This window comes from Tachysurus fulvidraco, chromosome 14 (genome assembly GCF_022655615.1).
Source record: "Tachysurus fulvidraco isolate hzauxx_2018 chromosome 14, HZAU_PFXX_2.0, whole genome shotgun sequence".
Taxonomy (NCBI): Eukaryota; Metazoa; Chordata; class Actinopteri; order Siluriformes; family Bagridae; genus Tachysurus; species Tachysurus fulvidraco.
In genome coordinates this window covers 845,038-863,987 of record NC_062531.1, presented here as the reverse complement: position 1 = coordinate 863,987, position 18,950 = coordinate 845,038, and the positions used below count along the sequence as shown (strand labels likewise).

At 45.6% G+C, this 18,950-nt stretch overlaps 2 protein-coding genes across 4 annotated transcripts in view; both read left to right on the top strand.

The window, feature by feature from the left end:
- LOC113642636 (very low-density lipoprotein receptor-like) overlaps positions 1-18,950 on the top strand; it is a 109,975-nt gene that overhangs the window by 51,645 nt on the left and 39,380 nt on the right. Inside the window, exon 10 of one of the 3 annotated variants that reach the window (XM_047800436.1) lies at positions 18,734-18,814. The exons of the other annotated variants lie outside the window; for them this stretch is intronic. Within the exon in view, the coding sequence (XP_047656392.1) occupies positions 18,734-18,814 (81 nt within the window). The remainder of the gene's footprint in view (positions 1-18,733; positions 18,815-18,950) is intronic. 3 annotated transcript variants of the gene reach the window in all.
- The window catches only part of LOC113642620 (N-acetyllactosaminide beta-1,3-N-acetylglucosaminyltransferase 3-like), a 48,976-nt gene that overhangs the window by 12,370 nt on the left and 17,656 nt on the right, over positions 1-18,950 (top strand). The gene's annotated exons all lie outside the window — the stretch shown is intronic.

The following is an 18,950-nucleotide window of genomic DNA, read 5'->3' as shown; positions in this document are numbered from 1 at the left end:
TGTCCTGGACCTGGTTTTCACCCGTCCTCCAGCTACAGACGTGACTGCTACCCCACTACACGTCTCTGATCATCACCTGGTATCCTTCACCATCACTCTACCTATCCTACCTAAAACTACCTCTGACCCCCTCGCTCTTACCCGCCGCAACCTTCACTCTGTCTCCCCTTCATCTGTAGCTTCTGGCACTCTTTCCCTTCCTGATCCTGAGTCTTTTTCCTCACTACCCTTGAACTCAGCCACAGACACTTTCCTCTCAACTCTTTCCTCAACTATGGACTTCCTTTGCCCTCTGTTCACTAAACCCAAGAAAACGTACTGTTCTGCTCCTTGGCTTTCAGATGTGCTGCGCAACAATCCAAGAGAGCTAAGATCATCAGAGAGAAAGTGGAAGAAATCACAACTTGATGCAGATCTTGATTTTTACCGAAAACTTCTTGTCAAGTTCTCCTCAGATGTGACTTCTGCCAAGACTTCCTTCTACAAGGAAAAGCTTGAAGCTTCCTCACATGACCCTCGGAAATTCCACAACATCATCTCTTCTCTGCTCAACCCCCCGGCTCCACCTTCTTCATCCTCCCTGACTGCAGAAGACTTTGCTTCTTTCTACCAGGAGAAGATTGAGGAAATCCGCCGGACCTTAACCTGTTATCGCACACGAACGATCGGACGAAATTGTATACAAAACAAAAAGTGATACAGCTCCCACATACTTTAACACACAGGGGTGAGCCTGGTCTCATTGGAAAGAAGTGATTCTCTAGTTTCAGATACAAGTGTCAGATTGATTCTAGGCCTTACTGACACAAAGTTACAGAGGCTAGAATGGAAAATTTTGATTTTCGCCTGAGGTTTTTAATTTATCTTATTTCTCTGGAACATGTTAGGTAACATTTAACACCTGAGGGTCATAGCCACATGTCTTGGCTTTCACCAAAAAAAAAAATCAAGTCAAAAGACCCAAAAATGGCTTCAATAAAACTATTTTTCTACGGACATGTCCATCCGGTCATGTGTTTCTTGTTTACTTGTTTACTGTATAACTTTGAATTAAAAGACTGCATGCTCAGTTTAAATGGCCAAAAACCAGCACAGCCTCTCTCTCTACTATTCTGCTGTGTAAAGAGGCCTGTAACCTGACACCCTGAGCTGTGAGAGTGTGAAAAGTTCAAGGATTGCGCAATAAACCCATCGCGCACGATTTTCGCGCAGAAGCCAGCATTAGAGAGGCGGGTCGTGGCATACCGTTGGAATCGTCTCCTTATTGGCTAAAGAGCTGTATAGGTCCCGGCCAATTTCATTGCTATTGGAAGGAGTAATTGTCAGTCAAAGGCGGGTTCCCAAAAATGATGTCTGACCTCATTGGCTTCTCAGCCGTCTATCTCTGCAATACAAGCACCGATTGGCTTAAGTGAGGGCTTGTTTGATTCGTTACGCCCTGGGCTATAAATATGACGTAATTTAGAATTTTTGAATACCCCAATGAGAAGTTAGAGCCGAAACAAAGATGGTGGCGCACCACTGTTTCCAATTTTTCGGAATATTTGCGGCGCGACCAAAGCGTTTTGGATTAAAAGGCTTACAGATTTCAGTTCCTTGGACCTGTGTGGATTTTTGTGGAATATTTGTTTTGGAATATATTACCCCAGTGAAGAAAGGGATGCGTCTAAAGGTAAGGAAAAACTGGTCTAGCGCCACCTAGGTCAGTTTTCTCCCAAAAATTTTTTCTAAGAGTATGACGGCTATGAATCATATTATGCTTTGTGCGTGGGCTTAAAAAAATATTGAGAGTATAAACTTTACTAGAAACATAAGTTTTTTCGTGTTTTTAGAGGATTTAATGCTTAAAAGTTACAATGAAATTATGCAGCTTCAGCCCCTAGCGGTAGTGTTCCACTTACATCTCAGAGTATGCATTCCCCTACACCTTCGTTGCCACATTTCTCAACTGTGGCTGCAGAAGAGAATTTACAAGTCATCCAGTCCTGCAATCCTACTACCTGCCCACTGGATCCGCTCCCTACCACTATGCTTTTTTTTTTGCCCTTCATTTCCACTATCATCAATAGATCCATAGCATCTGGTCAAGTACCAACTACTTTCAAGAGAGCTTTCAAGGGTTATTCCCATCCTAAAGAAACCTGCTCTGGATCCATCAGACATCAGTAACTACAGACCGGTATCACTTCTCTCATTTCTTTCAAAAATTCTTGTATGCATTGTCTATAATCAACTGTCTGTCTATCTCTCACAGAACAACCTCCAAGATCCCAAACAGTCTGGCTTTAAAGCAGCTCACTCTACAGAGACAGCCCTTTTGGATGTCTCTGAGAAACTACATGCTGCTAGATCAGCCAAACTGTCATCCATCCTTATCCTCCTTGACCTTTCCGCAGCATTTGATGCGGTCAACCACAAGACTCTCTTATCCACCTTCAAGAGTCTTGGGATTTGCGGATCAGCTTGGGAATGGTTCGCTTCCTACTTGGAAGGACGCTCATATCAGGTAACATGGAGCGGAGTGACATCTGCTCCACACAGACTCTCCACTGGCATCCCACAGGGCTTAGTACTTGGTCCTCTTCTTTTCTCCCTGTATACTCACTCTCTTGGTGAAGTTATTTCATCACATGGGTTCTCTTACCACTGCTATGCTGATGATACACAACTTATCTTTTCTTTCCCATCCTCAGATGCCACAGCTTCTGACCGGATCTCAGCATGTCTGGCAGAAATTTCATCATGGATGACTGCTCATCAGTTAAAGCTCAATCCTAGCAAAACTGAACTGCTGTTCATCCCAGGTGATTCATCCCCAGGTCATGACCTTACTATATCCCTGCACAACGATCTGATCGCCCCTTCAGCCACAGCTCGCAACCTTGGGGTAACCATGGACAATCAACTGTCCTTGTCCACTCATGTTGCTAATGTGACTCGCTCATGTTGGTTTCTTCTCTACAACATTAGAAGGATTCGGCCATTTTTGTCCACACAGACTGCTCAGGTACTTGTTCAGTCTCTGGTCATTTCTAGTCTGGATTACTGCAATGCATTGCTGGCAGGTCTACCTATGAACACAATCCGTCCTCTGTAAATGATCCAAAATGCAGCAACCCAGCTTGTTTTCAACCTGCCAAAGTTCTCGCATACCACCCCGCTGCTGCGATCCCTCCACTGGCTTCCGGTAGCTGCACGCATCCGATTCAAAACACTGATGCTGGCCTACAAAGCCAAAAATGGACCAGCTCCCTCTTACCTCAAAGCCCCATCATTCCTCACACTGCACCCCGCAACCTCCGATCTACCAGCACTGCTCGACTGGTTCCACCATCTCTCAGGGTAAGAGGCAAGTATACTACTAGACTCTTCTCTGTTCTGGCACCAAGGTGGTGGAACAAACTTCCCCTAGAGGTCCGGACAGCTGAGTCACTGGCTATTTTCAAGCGGTGGTTGAAGACCTACTTATTCAGGAAACACTTCAACTAGCACTTCTTTCCTTATCTTTTGCAAAAAAAAAAAAAAACCTTTGACACTTTTCATTGTAACTTTGAACAAATGTTTTAAACTCATGGTATCTTAATGTTACACTCCAACACCAAGTCACATGACAGTGACGTTGCATTGAAAATCTCTTTCATTTATTTTAAAGGTTGAACATGTCTTTAACTGTTGTCCTGTGGTCCTTTTCAGAGCAGATATTTAAATTAAACAAAAATCTATCATGTATATAAATATATTTCTATCAGGACCACTTTGTCACAAGTGAATTAGATGATATGCATACAGTTAGTGTTGGCGGTATGGTTCTGTTCTGGGCAAGAATCCATGTGCCCGTCCATGCGCATGCATGGACAGAGCAGGGAGAGCAGCGACTAGAAAATAGAATAGACCCCCCTAACAGAACCACTAGCATGCATAGTATTGATAAGCTCACTTACACGTTTTTGGAAAGTAATAAATGAATGGATAGATAGATAATCAAATAAATAGAGAGAGAGGGAGAGAGGGAGAGAGAAAAATATGTTGAGATTTAAGACGTAAACTGGTACAGTGAACACGGGTTCCAGCGTGGTGGAGCTGGGGTTGGAGGAGGGAGTTTAGATCGCGACAGCAGCGAAGCGCTGAACGGCTCTATGAATGGGAATTTAAATGGTCGGGTAATACAGAGGTCTTAACCGGATTGGTGCGCTTCGTGGACAGCTGATTAACAGCTGATGCACGCTTGACGACGTGGCCTGCCAGAACTAACGCGATGCTTGATTTCTGTCAGGACCACTTTGTCACAAGGGAATTAAATGATATGCATACAGTTAGTATTGGCGGTATGGTTCTGTTCTGGGCAAGAATCCACATGCCCGTCCATGCGCGTGCATGGACAGAGCGGGGAGAGCAGCGACTAGAAAATAGAACAGACCCCCAAAACAAAACCATGTGCCAAGGGGAAAAACCCCCAACATAACTGTAGCAGTGTGAAGCTGGTCAATCCGGAACTGATCAAAGATCGAAGGAGCGTCGTCCTGGTTGAGCGAATGTCAGCATAATGCAATGAGCACGTTGCTGAGTCAGTTAAAGCAAAGTGTGGAGCAAAGGGGGGGGCATGATGCACCCCTGCGCAGCGATATGAACGAGCATGTTGGATATCCACTAAAAATACAATGATGGGTAGGGGAGCACGCATCCTGTGGAACTCTGCTTTCTCATGAAGCCTGGTTTCAACATCCTGAGGGAAGAAAACGATGTTGCAGTATGAAGCCAGTACTTCTACCTAAACAATGATAAGGGGAAGGTCATCCTGGGCTGAGCGAAGTGGCATATTGCGACAAGCATGTTGCTGTAGTCAGCTAGTGCAGCAGGGGAAGCTTCCCCTGAGCTGAGCGGATGGCGGCATATTTGCAACGAGCATGTAGTATATCCACTCAGCTAAGTGCAGCAGGGGAAGCTTCCCCTGAGCTGAGTGGATGGTGGCATATTTGCAGCGAGCATGTTGCTGTAGTAGGTTGAAAAGCTATCCCTCGGTTGGCTAGTGCAGGATTGGATGCTGCGGAGACATCTTCCTGAGGGAGTAGAGAGAGGGACGGGTGTGTGGGACGGGTGGCTGGAGTCAACATGAGCCTCCGGGCTTTCCTTATACGCCGCCTGGTGCAGATGTCCTGGAAGGAGGGAAGCTCACCTCCGACGATGTGGCTGGCAGTATGAGCAACCCTTCCAGAACCTTATGGTTGCCAGCGTGCTGTTTCCGAACCAGACAGTGGTGCAGCCCATCAGGATGCTCTTTATAGCGCAGGTGTAAAATGTTCTGGGGATGCTGGGGCTTGTTCCTATCTTCCTCGGCCATCTTGGGATGAAGAGACGTTGAGTGCCTTCTTTGGCGCTGCGTCAGTGTGTAGGTCCAGGTGAGATTAACACGAGAACTTAAGCTGCTCACTCGCTCCGCAGAGGTCTGTCGATGGTGGTGGGTTTGTGTTCTCTGCTCTGTCTCCTGAAGCTCCTTCTGTGATGTCGACTTTGCCCATCCATGCCGCTTTTCAACTGTTTTAATGAGCTGGGTAGCATATCAACCGAAGCATAAAACAGAATTGGGGAGAGGAATGATGTAACCTGGCATAACATAGCCTAACATGATGTAGCGTAACATAGCCTAGCAGGGCGTAGCATGACCTAGCGTGACATACATGGCCTAGCAAGGCATAACTTGACCTGGCGTAACATGATGGGACATGGGTTGCATAGCATAACCTAGCATAGCGAGGCGTATCTAGGCATAGCATTACCTAGCAAAACGTAACATAGCATAGCAAGCATTGCATGGCCTGGCCCGTCGTGACATGCATTCAAAACATAGCTTAACATGGCAAAGCTTGTTACATTAAACTCAGGACTACTGCTAGTTCCCAGAATATCTAAGTCTACTAACGGTGGTAGAGTGTTGTCTTATCTAGCTCCCAAACTCTGGAATAGTCCTCGTCATAGTGTTCGGGGCTCAGACACACTTTCCCAGTTTAAATGTAGAATAAAAACTCATCTCTTTAGTCAGGCATACACATAATACATCCTATAGTATCATGCACTAGTAGATCAGACCGGCACATTTTTATGAACAGCAGATATGTTAATCCCTTTCCACTGCTTCTCACTTTATACCCATCCCGAGGCATCCAGACATTGTACCAGCTCCCAACGTCCTCTGTGGGACGAAGCCTTTGGACGTCCACTGAGCCGAGGCCGACTCTAAGAATCCTGAGACATCACCAGTTAGACTCTGTGATACTAAGGAGATCCGAAGTCCATGATCCTTACACCAATACAACATTTAATTGACTGTATATTACAATCACACACCAGTGTCACCCATATGAGGATGGGTTCCCCCTTGAGTCCAGTTCCTCTCAAGGTTTCTTCCTTTACCAATTTAAGGGAGTTTTTCCTCGCCACTGCTGCCTGAGTCACCTCAGACTTGCTCATAGGGAAATAAATACATACACATTGTGAACTATATATATCTAATAATAATCTAGAATTTTTATTCTGTTAATTCTTATTTCTTTTATTATTCGTTATTTCCTTTATCATTAATTATGTTTACCTTCTGCTCTATGTTTATGTTCTGTAAAGCTGCTTTGAGACAATGTCTATTGTAAAAAGTGTTATACAAATAAACTTGAATTGCATTGAATTGAAGCATACATGGCATGACCTAGCTTAACACCACGAGGCATACACTAGCCTAGCATGACATAGCGTGGCCTAGCATGACGTAGCGTGACATAACGTAGTGTAGCATGAAACGACGTAGCCTAGCCTGCGTAATGTAGCATAGTAATGTAGCGGTAGTAATCGCGACCGCTTATAGTTCCATATCGCGAACACGAAGGGAGACAGCTTGCGGTTTGAACTCTGAATAGCCGCCGAAAGCAGTGAAGCGCTGAACGGCTCTATGAATGGGAATATAAATGGTCGGGTAATACGGAGGTCGTAACCGGATTGGTGCGCTTCGTGGACAGCTGATTAACAGCTGATGCACGCTTGAGGACGTGGCCTGTCAGAACTAACGCCATGCTTGATAATTGTGATAAATTAACAAGCAAACTTTAAGTTTCATTCTTCATTTATCTGTTTTTCTATTGTAATGTATACAGTATATGTTAGAGACGCGCACGCACATACTCACATACACATACACACACACTCTCTCTCACACACACACACACACACACACACACGCACATACACTCACATACACACACACACACACACACACTCACAGACACACACACACACATGCACACAAACACACATGCATGCATACACACACACACACACATGCACACACACACTCATGCAGGCACACACACACACACAACTGCATACACACACACACACACATGCGCACACGCACGCATACACACAACTACACGCACACACACTCGCACACACACACGCACATACACACAACTGCACGCACACAAACGCATGGACACACACACGCATGCACACACACACGCACGTACACACACACACACGCACGTACACAATCCACTTTATTACATGAAGGCAGTTCAGTCGAGTGTTGATCAGATCTAATCACAGTGTATCTGTGTTTTGGATGTTGTAACCAGATGAACTGGTTTGTGATTTGTAATAAGTGCTGATCTCCTGCTGCCGTTTTCTCACACACCAGTTTTTGGTGTTAAGTTATTGCAGTTTTTTGTTCGGTTTAAAGCCGACATCACACACATTAGTATAAATCATGTTGTCTCAGGCACAGTAAAAATAAAATAAAAAGATGAGCTCAGAGATTTCTTATGTTTTATGTCTGTTTTGAATCCTCTCTGTCCTTTGTGTTGTTATTCATTTCTGTCATGTCTCAAATTCTTACCCTGCTTTTATACTCCTTTTGATTTCCTTACTGTGTTTAGGCTGTCATCGGTATTTGTTCTGTTTGGAGCAGTTTCACCTGTCCTCATGTTCCCCCTCCTGCGTGACCTGAGGTGGTGGTGTTCTGGTTTCTTGGTTTTTCTGGTTCTAGATCTTGTTTTCATTTCTTGGTTCATGTGTCTGGATTAAGTTTGACGTCATTCCTCGCTGATCGACTAACGCTCATCTAATTCCTCTGTTTGAGATCCCGTGTGGATTCTGTTTCTCTATTAAATGCTAAATAAAATGACATTAACAGTAACCATGACAACAACCTCCAAATTATAAACTTCATAAACACTAAGAAAACTTACAAGAACTATAACGATGATAAAGAACAATAAGAAAACATTCTTCTATTTTTAGCTTATAATAAAAACATTAACGTAACAACAGCAACAAATTGTGAGTCTTCCTGCTGGTTTTGTTTAAAAAGTTTGTTGTAACTGTAAGAAGAAAAAGTCCATCACAGAATCACAATAATGACAAAAACAACCCTGAAAATCAGAACATTAGGACAAACAGTAGGAACCATAACTACAGTAATGAAGCAGATTTATTTCAGACTCGATGAAGACAGACGTGTTGAAGCACATTTAATAACCTGTGTGTGTGTGTGTGTGTGTGTGTGTGTGTGTGTGTGTGTGTGTGTGTGTGTGTGTGCATACACAGAGTAGTGTGTAAAAATATATTACATTTAAACATTTTTATTTTAAGCTTAACCTTCCTCTGGTCATAATCCCCTCGGTTATTAAGAAAGAAATGTCAATCAGGAAAACTTAAATAAATAAAATGTAAACAAAAGTCTAAAGTCACAATGAACACTTAACGATTATCTCTTAACATTTAAGGTGCAAAATGAAAGAAAAGTCAATTTATTCTTACTCTAATCATACTTGAAGTTGAACTATTCAAGTATATTTTTGTAGACTTATAATTAGGGCTGTAGCTATCGAATATTTTAGTTCAATCAGGACCACTTGAGTCAAAATAAAGACAATTCTTTGACATTTAAATGTTTTATTTGCAAGCTTATGAAATTTACATTTGGCGGTATGGCTCTGTTCTGAATTCCCCTTCCTTTTCATGAGCTCCATGAAAGCTAGTCAGGGAACAGCACCAGCTTTAACTGGGAAAGCAGCCAGACAACCCCCCCCCCCCCATTTAGAACAGAGCCTGCATCAGTGACAATAGAATGACACTGATTAAGTTAAACACACAGTTCCAAGGAGGAGCTGGGGGAGGAGGTGGTGCAGCAATGCAGAGGAAACAGCCAAGCAGACAGACTGAAAAAAGCATTTAAATAGGGCGCCCTGGGAAAGGGACCAATAGCGCGCTTAGGAATCAGATCAGCTGATGGGCGAGGTTAGAAAATTGACATCAGCTGATAGCCGAGCTTGACTATGTGGCCTGCCTGAACTGATGCTGAACGCTATATTAATCAAGTATTGTACCAAAAATGTCAACGATTAATAAAATTTCATCAATTAATCGAGTAATCAGATAAAATGTATTTTTGTTTAGTTAAAGAGCAATATTAAACCTACAAGAGAAAATAAAACGGGTCTCTTAAAATGAATAATTGGTTTCCTTTTTTATAAAAATGAACTTTTATTTTTTAAATGCATAGTATGCAATGCATACAGCAATATTTTCTATCAAAAATAAACATTTAGATACCCATTGTTTCTCTGTCTGTACTTGTACTGTGAACAATGACAAAGTTGACTGAGAAGAATTAAGTACATTTAAATGTCAAACATTCTGGGCTTTAAATGAACCCTTTTCTGAGATGCAAACACAACAAAAATAAATTATTTTCAAATGACTTTTTTTAAAGTATCAAAACTAAGGCATACGTTAAACAGTAATAATAATACAAAAATACTGCCTTTTACGTCATGCAACTTAACTTTCAGAACTAAAAGATTCAAAATCTACAGATCAGCCATAACAAACCTTTACTGTCCAATTTGGAATGCTTTGTGGGATTTAAGAGGCAAAAAACATGGACAGGAACTTGGACCTAGAGGCCATGTATGGTTTCACATCTAGTGCTTTAAGCATACAGTGCAGACCAAAAGTTTGACACAGCTTCTCATTCAAAGAGTTTTCTTTATTTTCATGACTATGAAAATTGTAGATTCACACTGAAGGCATCAAAACTATTAATGAACACGTGTGGAATTATATACGTACATAACAAAAAGGTGTGAGACGACTGAAAATATGTCATATTCTAGGTTCTTCAAAGTAGCTGCCTTTTGCATTGATTACTGCTTTGCACACTCTTGGCATTCTCTTCAAGAGGTAGTCACCTGAAATGGTCTTCCAACAGTCTTGAAGGAGTTCCCAGAGATGTTTAGCACTTGTTGGCCCTTTTGCCTTCACTCTGCGGTCCAGCTCACCCCAAACCATCTCGATTGGGTTCAGGTCCGGTGACTGTGGAGGCCAGGTCATCTGGCGCAGCACCCCATCACTCTCCTATATATAAAATCAGAATATAAAGTCTCTCTCTCTCTCTCTCTCTCTCTCTCTCTCTCTCTCTCTCTCTCTCTCTCTCTCTCAACGAGTGTGCTTTAAAAGTCTTTAAAGGAGCATGTGATTGCAAAGAAAAAAGGTATCAACATGCTCAGAATTGAGAGCATGCGCTCTGTGCAAAAAGCAGTAATCAATGCAAAAGAAATGTTTCCTGCTACTGAAAACAGACGCTCTGATAGTGTCCCAAAACTTGGACATTTTCTGTCATTTTCTCCTGTTTGTTTCTTTTCGTTGCTCATTGACATTGTTATTGCGCCCTTCCATTTTGCAGCCTGCACGCATCCTCAAATCAAAAGACCGCTAACTCCACGTGTCTCCTTCCGCTTCTACATAAGCGCGTTGTCACGTGCGGGCACGTGCGCACGCACACACACACACACACAATAATTGCACAATAACGTGACATGAGCTTTAAAATGAATTAAAAGAGGCTTCGAGACAGTGGAATTTGCCTCGAACAATTTTTGTAATCGAGTTACTCGAGTAATCGTTTCAGCCCTAGTTATAATATCCAAACAACTGCCATACTGGCGAGCTTTTTCTTCTTTTATTTACAATTTCCTTGCTCACTGCGGCAATCATTTTCTGCTTATCAGTTGCCGGTTACTGAAGAGGAATCCAGCACCAGCACGAGACAACGATATGGTGCAACCAAACTTGATACTGTTACATGACTGGCTGTTAGAGTGTCACTCCCCAAGTTGCTAGGTTACCAGAGAGTGAACGCCTTTGTTAATGCAACCAAACTTGCTTCGCAACTTCTGTTTTCTTCCGACAAGAATAAAAAATATCGAACGTCTTATCGAGCACATTTTATATTGCTATCGATCACGTGTCTATTGCGATACATATCGTTATCGTTTTATCGCCCAGCCCTAGTTTGTTCTGTAAAGCTGCTTTGAGACAATGTCCACTGTTAAAAGCTCTATAGAAATAAATTTTAATTCAAATTTTATTTGTATTCAAATTTTATTTGTACCCCTCCTTGAACCGCCAACCGCAACCTCCTTGGCGCAACCGGGGCCCCACCCTGGAGCCAGGCCCGGGGTTGGGGCTCGCAAGCGAGCGCCTGGTGGCCGGGTCTTACCCCACGGGGCCCGGCCGGGCTCAGCCTGAAGGAGCGACGTGTGGCCAATCTCCTGTGGGCCCACCACCTGCAGGAGAAACCGTAAGGGGCTGGTGCAATGTGGATTGGGTGGCAGTCGAAGGCAGGAGCCTCGGCAACCCAATCTCCGGACACGGAATCTGACTCTAGGGACATGGAATGTCACCTCGCTGTGGGGGGAAAGAGCCTGAGCTGGTGCGGGAGGTTGAGAGATACCGATTGGAGATAGTTGGGCTCGCCTCCACGCACAGCTTGGGCTCTGGAACCCAACTCCTCGAGAGAGGCTGGACTCTCTACTACTCTGGAGTTGCTCGCGGTGAGAGGCAGCGGGCTGGTGTGGGCTTTCTCATAGCCCCCGAGCTCAGCAGCCATGTGTTGGAGTTCACCCTGGTGAATGAGAGGGTCATTTCCCTGTGCCTTCGGGTCGGGGAGAGGTCTCTCACTGTTATTTGTGCTTATGGGCCAAATGGCAGTGTAGAGTACCCAACCTTCTTGGCATCTCTGGGAGGGGTGCTAGAAAGTGCCCCGACTGGGGACTCCGTCGTTCTACTGGGGGACTTCAACGCTCATGTGGGCAGCGACAGTGACACCTGGAGGGGCGTGATTGGGAGGAACGCCCCCCCCCCCCCGAACTGAACCTGAGTGGTGTTCTGTTATTGGACTTCTGTGCTAGTCACAGTTTGTCCATAACGAACACCATGTTCAAGCATAAGGGTGTCCATCAGTACACATGGCACCAGGACACCCTAGGTCGGAAGTCGATGATCGACTTTGTGGTTGTTTCATCTGACCTCTGGCCTTATGTCTTGGACACTCGGGTAAAGAGAGGGGCAGAGCTGTCAACTGATCACCACCTGGTGGTGAGTTGGGTCCAATGGCAGGGAAGGAAGTTGGACAGACTTGGCAGACCCAAACGTACTGTGAGGGTCCGCTGGGAAAGTTTGGCAGAGTCTCCTGTCAGAGAGATCTTCAACTCTCACCTCCGGCAGAGCTTCAACCTGATCCCGAGGGAGGTTGGAGACATTGAGTCCGAGTGGACCATGTTCTCCACCTCCATTGTCGATGCAGCCGCACGGAGCTGTGGCCGTAAGGTCTCCGGTGCCTGTCATGGCGGCAATCCCCGAACCCGGTGGTGGACCCCGGAAGTAAGGGATGCCGTCAAGCTGAAGAAGGAGTCCTATCGAGCCTGCCTCCGGGGACTCCGGAGGCAGCTGATAGTTACCGGAGGGCCAAGCGAGCTTCAGCCCGAGTGGTTGCAGAGGCAAAAACTCTGGTCTGGGAGGAGTTTGGTGAGGCCATGGAGCAGGACTATCGGTTGGCCTCGAAGAAATTCTGGCAAACCGTCCGGCGCCTCAGGAGGGGGAAGCAGTGCCCTGCTCACACTGTTTACAGTGGGAGTGGGAATCTGCTGACTTCGACTGGTGACATCCTCGGACGGTGGAAGGAATACTTCGAGGATCTCCTCAACCCCACCAACATGTCTTCCATTGAGGAAGCAGAGGCAGAGGGCTTGGTCGTGGACTCGTCGATCCCCCGAGCTGAGGTCGCTGAGGTAGTTGAGGAGCTCCTCGGTGGCAAGGCACCGGGTGTGGATGAGATCTGCCCTGAGTACCTTAAGTCTCTGCATGTTGTGGGGCTTTCTTGGTTGACACGCCTCTGCAACATCGCGTGTTAGTTGGGGACAGTGCCTCTGGACTGGCAGACTGGGGTGGTGGTCCCTCTGTTTAAGAAGGGGGACCGGAGGGTGTGTTCCAACTTACAGGGGGATCACACTCCTCAGCCTCCCCGGAAAAGTTTATGCCAGGGTACTGGAGAGGAGAATTCGGCCGATAGTCGCACCTTGGATTCAGGAGGAACAATGCAGGTTTCGTCCTGGTCATGGAACACTGGACCATCTCTATACCCTCACCAGGTTGCTGGAGGGTTCATGGGAGTTTGCCCAACCAGTCCACATGTGTTTTGTGGATCTGGAGAAGGCATTTGACTGTGTCCCTCGTGGTGACCTGTGGGGGGTGCTCTGGGAGTATGGGGTTCGGGGCCCTCTGTTAAGGGCTGTCCGGTCCCTATATGACCGGAGCAGGAGTTTGGTTCGCATTGCCGGCAGTAAGTCAGACTTGTTCCCGGTGCATGTTGGACTCCGGCAGGGCTGCCCTTTGTCACCGGTCCTGTTCATTATTTATATGGACAGGATTTCTAGGCGCAGTCGGGGGCTGGAGGGAGTCAGGTTTGGGGACCACAGGATTTCGTCTCTGCTTTTTGCAGATGATGATGTCCTGTTGGCTTCTTCAAATCAGGACCTTCAGCATGCACTGGGACGGTTTGCAGCCGAGTGTGAAGCGGCGGGATGAGAATCAGCACCTCCAAGTCTGAGGCCATGGTTCTCAGCCGGAAAAGGGTGGCTTGCCCACTTCAGGTTGGTGGAGAGCTCCTGCCTCAAGTGGAGGAGTTTAAGTATTAAGTAAGTGCCTCGGTATTCCCCCGGAAGAGCTGGAGGAAGTGTCTGGGGAGAGGGAAGTCTGGGTGTCCATGCTTAGACTGTTGCCCCCGCGACCTGGCCCCGGATAAGCGGTAGAAAATGGATGGATGGATTTTATTTGTATTGCACATTTAACAGTTTACATTGTCTCAAAGCAGCTTTACACTGAGAGTGGGATTATAAATCATTATAAACACCAAGAGTGGGATTTTAAGTAAGACCCCAGAATTCTTCATAGTAAACACGTACAAAAACAAGTACCTGGATGACTTTGAGCACATTCCATCTAGAGAATCGAAAACATGCAGAGCAAGAACCGCCAGCTACAGGACGAGTGTTTATTAAAATAGAATCTTTATTTTTCTCATTATTAAAGCATAACATTTCAGGCATGTGGCTTGGAATGTATTCTGAATACAGTTCAGATATCATAGAAATGTGAGACATTCTGTTCTTGTGTCACAGATGTTTGGGTCAGAAAATCATCTGGATGGCCCGTAGGGTTTCTTCTGATTGAGTCCTTTTAACCTCCCTTGTTTTACGCATTCATGCTTGTGGAAGTGTTTGATGCCTTATGCATTAAATGATGTTTAGTTCCCTTTCGAGGGAACTCGATGCTGCGTCTGGGCCGACACTATGGGAACGCTTCTGTGAGGAATTTGTGCCTGAAGCTCTGTGTGCAAACACGCCAATTTAATGGCTCGGGAAGGACACGTGAGGAAGTGATTGCGTGCCAGTAAGTCCATGTAAGGATGTAAGCTTTTTTGTCTTCAGGAAGTGCTCTGTGTATGTGTGTCAATTGTTTGTCCTGTCTGTCTAGTGCAGGGAGAGAAAAATATATATTTTAGGGAAAGCTAGGTGAGAAAAATAGTAATATATTGCAATGTAAGCATTTTAAGAGATGCTTTATCCCTGCTTTATCACGGGGGAGGACACGCACTCTCTTTGTGTTGTTTGTTTTGGAGAGGCGTATCCCCGGTCGGCTCTCGAGGGAGCCGGCTGCGTGCATTGTGAGGGATTCCATCTGCATACTCTCCGATCCGGCCTGGCTATATTTTCAGCTTTGGCTGCGCCTCGTAGTATGGGTCCCACGTCCGCCGAGGTGGCGTGGTGGCTTCGATCACAGGGTTCGCAGGTTGGGTTAGCGGAAGTGGGGCAAGAGATGGGTATTTTCCTTTACTTGCCCTTTCCCTTGACTTTGAAATCGCACTGTGATTTCTCCCGACCCGGAAGAGAGTATGCCGCTTTCCACCCGGGAGGTCTGCACGAGGGTGACACCAATATCAGTCAACCAGGCAGCGTGGTGTGTCTCAGTGGGTCCTCAGTGTTTTCAGGGTTGCACACGTTCGTTGGCAGGCACCAGGCGGTGTATCTCCAGGAACTTCTCTTGCTCCTGAGGAAAAGGACCATAGAGCATGTAACCCTCCCTGTGCAGGGCTCCGGCTTTACAGCCGATATTTCCTTGTTTTCAAGAAGGACGGGAGGCTGTGTCCGATTTTGGACCTGCAGGCTCTGAACTGTACTCTGAAGACTTACAGGTTCAGGATGTTCACGCTCAAGGTTATCGTGTCCCAGATCAGGTCCAAAGACTGGTTTGTGGTGATCAATCTCGAGGGCACTTATTTTCACATAGGCATTCTACCTGAGTACAGGAAGTTCCTCAGGTTCACTTTTGGAGGCGAAGTGTACCAGTATTGTGTTCTTCCTTTTGGCCTAGCCCTTTAAACACGCACATTTACAAAGTGCATGGACGCTGCCCTGACACCATTGGGTCTCCAGGGCATCCGCCTACTGAATTACCTGGACGACTGGCTCATTCTGGCCCAATCGAATGCTATGGTGGCAAGTCATCGAGATGCTGTGCTTGCGCATATGAGGTGTCAAGGCCTCAGGTTGAACCCAGAGTGTGTGTGCTTTCTCCTTCTCAGAGAACCACCTTTCTGGTGGTAGTTTTGTGTCCACCACGATGCGGGCACATCTGTCTCTTGCTCGGGTGGCTTCCATCTGGTCAGCCTCTTTGTCACCGAGGGACAGAAGGTGCTCGGCCTCATGTCGGCAGCAGCCAACTTTATCCCTTTGGGTCTGCCTCACATGAGTCCATTCGAGCTCTGCCTCAGGGGTCGGGCTTTCATCTTCACAGCCATCGCCTCAGGGTATAAGGGTTACGTGCTGTGGGCTTCATACCCTTCTTATGTGGAAAAGACCCCGGTACCAGGCCTTGGGTCCCACTTCAGGGGCCTGTCACTGTTGTAAGACTCTTTTGACGGACGCCTCACTTTCGGACTGGGGAGCAGCCTTGAATGGCCATCCTGCCCGGGGTTTATGGGAGGTCTATAATCAACCTTTTTTGGCACAGTAGATTTTGCACTGGGCAGAGACCAGGTTCCTTTTGCTGAGAGTGGTTTTGCTGAGATGTGGAAGCTTTGGGTCTGGCCCCTGAGGTGGACCAGTTCCTAGAGGCAGGCCTCTCATCCCTAGAGGCAGGCCTCTCATCTGAGGTGACAGAGACTCTACTGAATGCTATGGCTCCTTCCACTAGGAAGCTATATGCTTTGAAATGGAGGCTTTTTCGCCTCTGGTGTGATGAATACTGACAGGATGCGGGCTTATGTCCACTGCTCTAGCTTGTGGAGTAACTCCTCTGCCCTTTTTGTCTGTTTTGGGGGCCGGAATAAGAGGTTTCCGGTTTCCAGGCATTGCCTGGTGCACTTGGTGGTGGTCCACTAGGAGTATTGCCTCATCCAGTGCCTTGACCAGGGGTGTCCCCCTTGATGATATTTGTGCTGCGGCAAGTTGGTCTTCTCCACACACCTTTATCAGGTTCTATATCCTGTACTTCCTAGTCCTAGGTCCTACTGGGCCATTGATGGTCTTTTCCCAGTCTGCTCGTGCTTTATCACAGCCTCTGGCACAGTCATCGACCAGTGCGTGGCGGCATGGGTATTGCCCTTATATGGACTTACTGGCATGTAATCACTTTGTCACGTGTCCTTCCCGAGCCATTAAATTGGCATGTTTGCACACAGAGCTTCAGACACAACTTCCTCACGGAAGCCTTCCCATAGCGTCAGCCCTGACGCAGCGTGTCACAAACGTAACCTGGTGTAGTTTTTTTGTTAGAACTGCTTTCTGTGGGAGAAAATGTCATTTTAATTAAGTTAAATTGTGAGTGTTCAGATTCTGAGTTGATCTGCTTCCACACAACATGTCTCAGTAATAAACTATACACTGAAGGTGGACTTTTAATATCACTCTTAATATTCTACATGACATTTTCACTGGAAAGCAGTTATGAAGAAAGAGTTTAAGTCTTGTGTTGTATTACACTATCATGAATTTCATTAAGAGAGGAATGTTATAGAAGAATGTTTTCCTCTGGTCATTACTTATTCAGTGTTTATTGCCTGAAGCCATGATCAGTGTTTTTCAGGTTAAATGTGTTCGAAAGCTCAGCTTGGAGTCGTCGCAGTTGAGCCAATAAATCTGTTCTCATATTGTGTCCTAAGATTTCACACAATTTGTCTCATTGGTGAAAATAAATGTCTATCCTGGCTTTTTTGTTTCTGTGGCAATGGTGTGTGTGATTGTGAAATTGTTAGAGTTGGTGTGTGTGTGAGAGTTCTTGTGATGGTTGTTGTGGCGAGCCCTCAAGCTCTTCTCAGAATCACCTGACTGCCGACGCCAAAGGGTTAAAGGTGCGGCCATTTTATTGTGTTTTCTGTCAAAAGGCCACAGCCTCATTTCAGTTTAACTGAAAGTGAACTTATCTGAAGATGATGAAATGCAAGTGAAACTGGGGCCATGACATAAAGATCCAGCAACCTGGAAACAGCTGTTAGGAGCTGTTAGGAAGTCTGGAGCGTGACCTCATACATGGTGGTGTTTAAAGCCTCAACGTTTTTTAGGGGCAAATAGCTGGAAACTTCAACAAAGGTGTTTCTCAGAGCTGCTTGAAAGAACTAAACATCTTCAGGCTTCAAACCTAATGTTTGTTTTTTCATTTGAAACTTAAAATGTGAAACTTAAAAAAAGTGAAAGGTGACATGGCATACGGCTAAGTATGGTGAACCATACTCAGAATTTGTTCTCTGCATTTGACCCATCCAAAGTGCACACACACAGCAGTGAACACACACACACCATGAACACACACCTGGAGCAGTGGGCAGCCATTTATGCTGCGGCGCCGGGGAGCAGTTGAGGGGTTCAGTGCCTTGCTCAAGGGCACATCAGTCGTGGCCGGCCCGAGACTCGAACCCATAACCTTAGGATTACGAGTCAGACTCTCTAACCATTAGGCCACGACTTGCCCCAAACTTCAGGTTCCACCGAGGTGAAAACTTGAGTGATTTGTGTGTGACATCCTTCCTCCATGACCATGGATCTACATAGAACAACACAGAGATAAGGACTTAGTAAGTTAGTCCTAGACACATAAAGTGTATCTGTACAACCTGGTGTACACAGTGTGAGACACAAGACAAGAAGACAGTGTGAGACACAAGACAATGCAGGACAAATGATATTACACAAAAGACAATAGACAAAAGCAGCACTGAGCAGTGTACATGCTGTATGTTCTAAAGTAGAGGTTAGGTTAGAAAAATGATGTTAATGTGAGATTAGATTAAACATCGAATGTATCTGTATTTTTATATGAACACGACTGTAAAATTTGTTTATTTTATTCTCAGTGTCAGACACGGCCACGTCTCCAGCTAAGTCTTCCATGCTGGGCTCAGACTCCGCCTACATCTGGATCCTCTCTCTGATTGGTTAGTCAGTAATGTCTACAGTTATTTTTATCTACTAATTCATGTGTTTATTTGGCTCATTTTTTATCATCTAGTCTCTCATATGAATAGTTTTTCTGAATCTTTGTCTATATATTTATTGATTTTCTCTTTATTC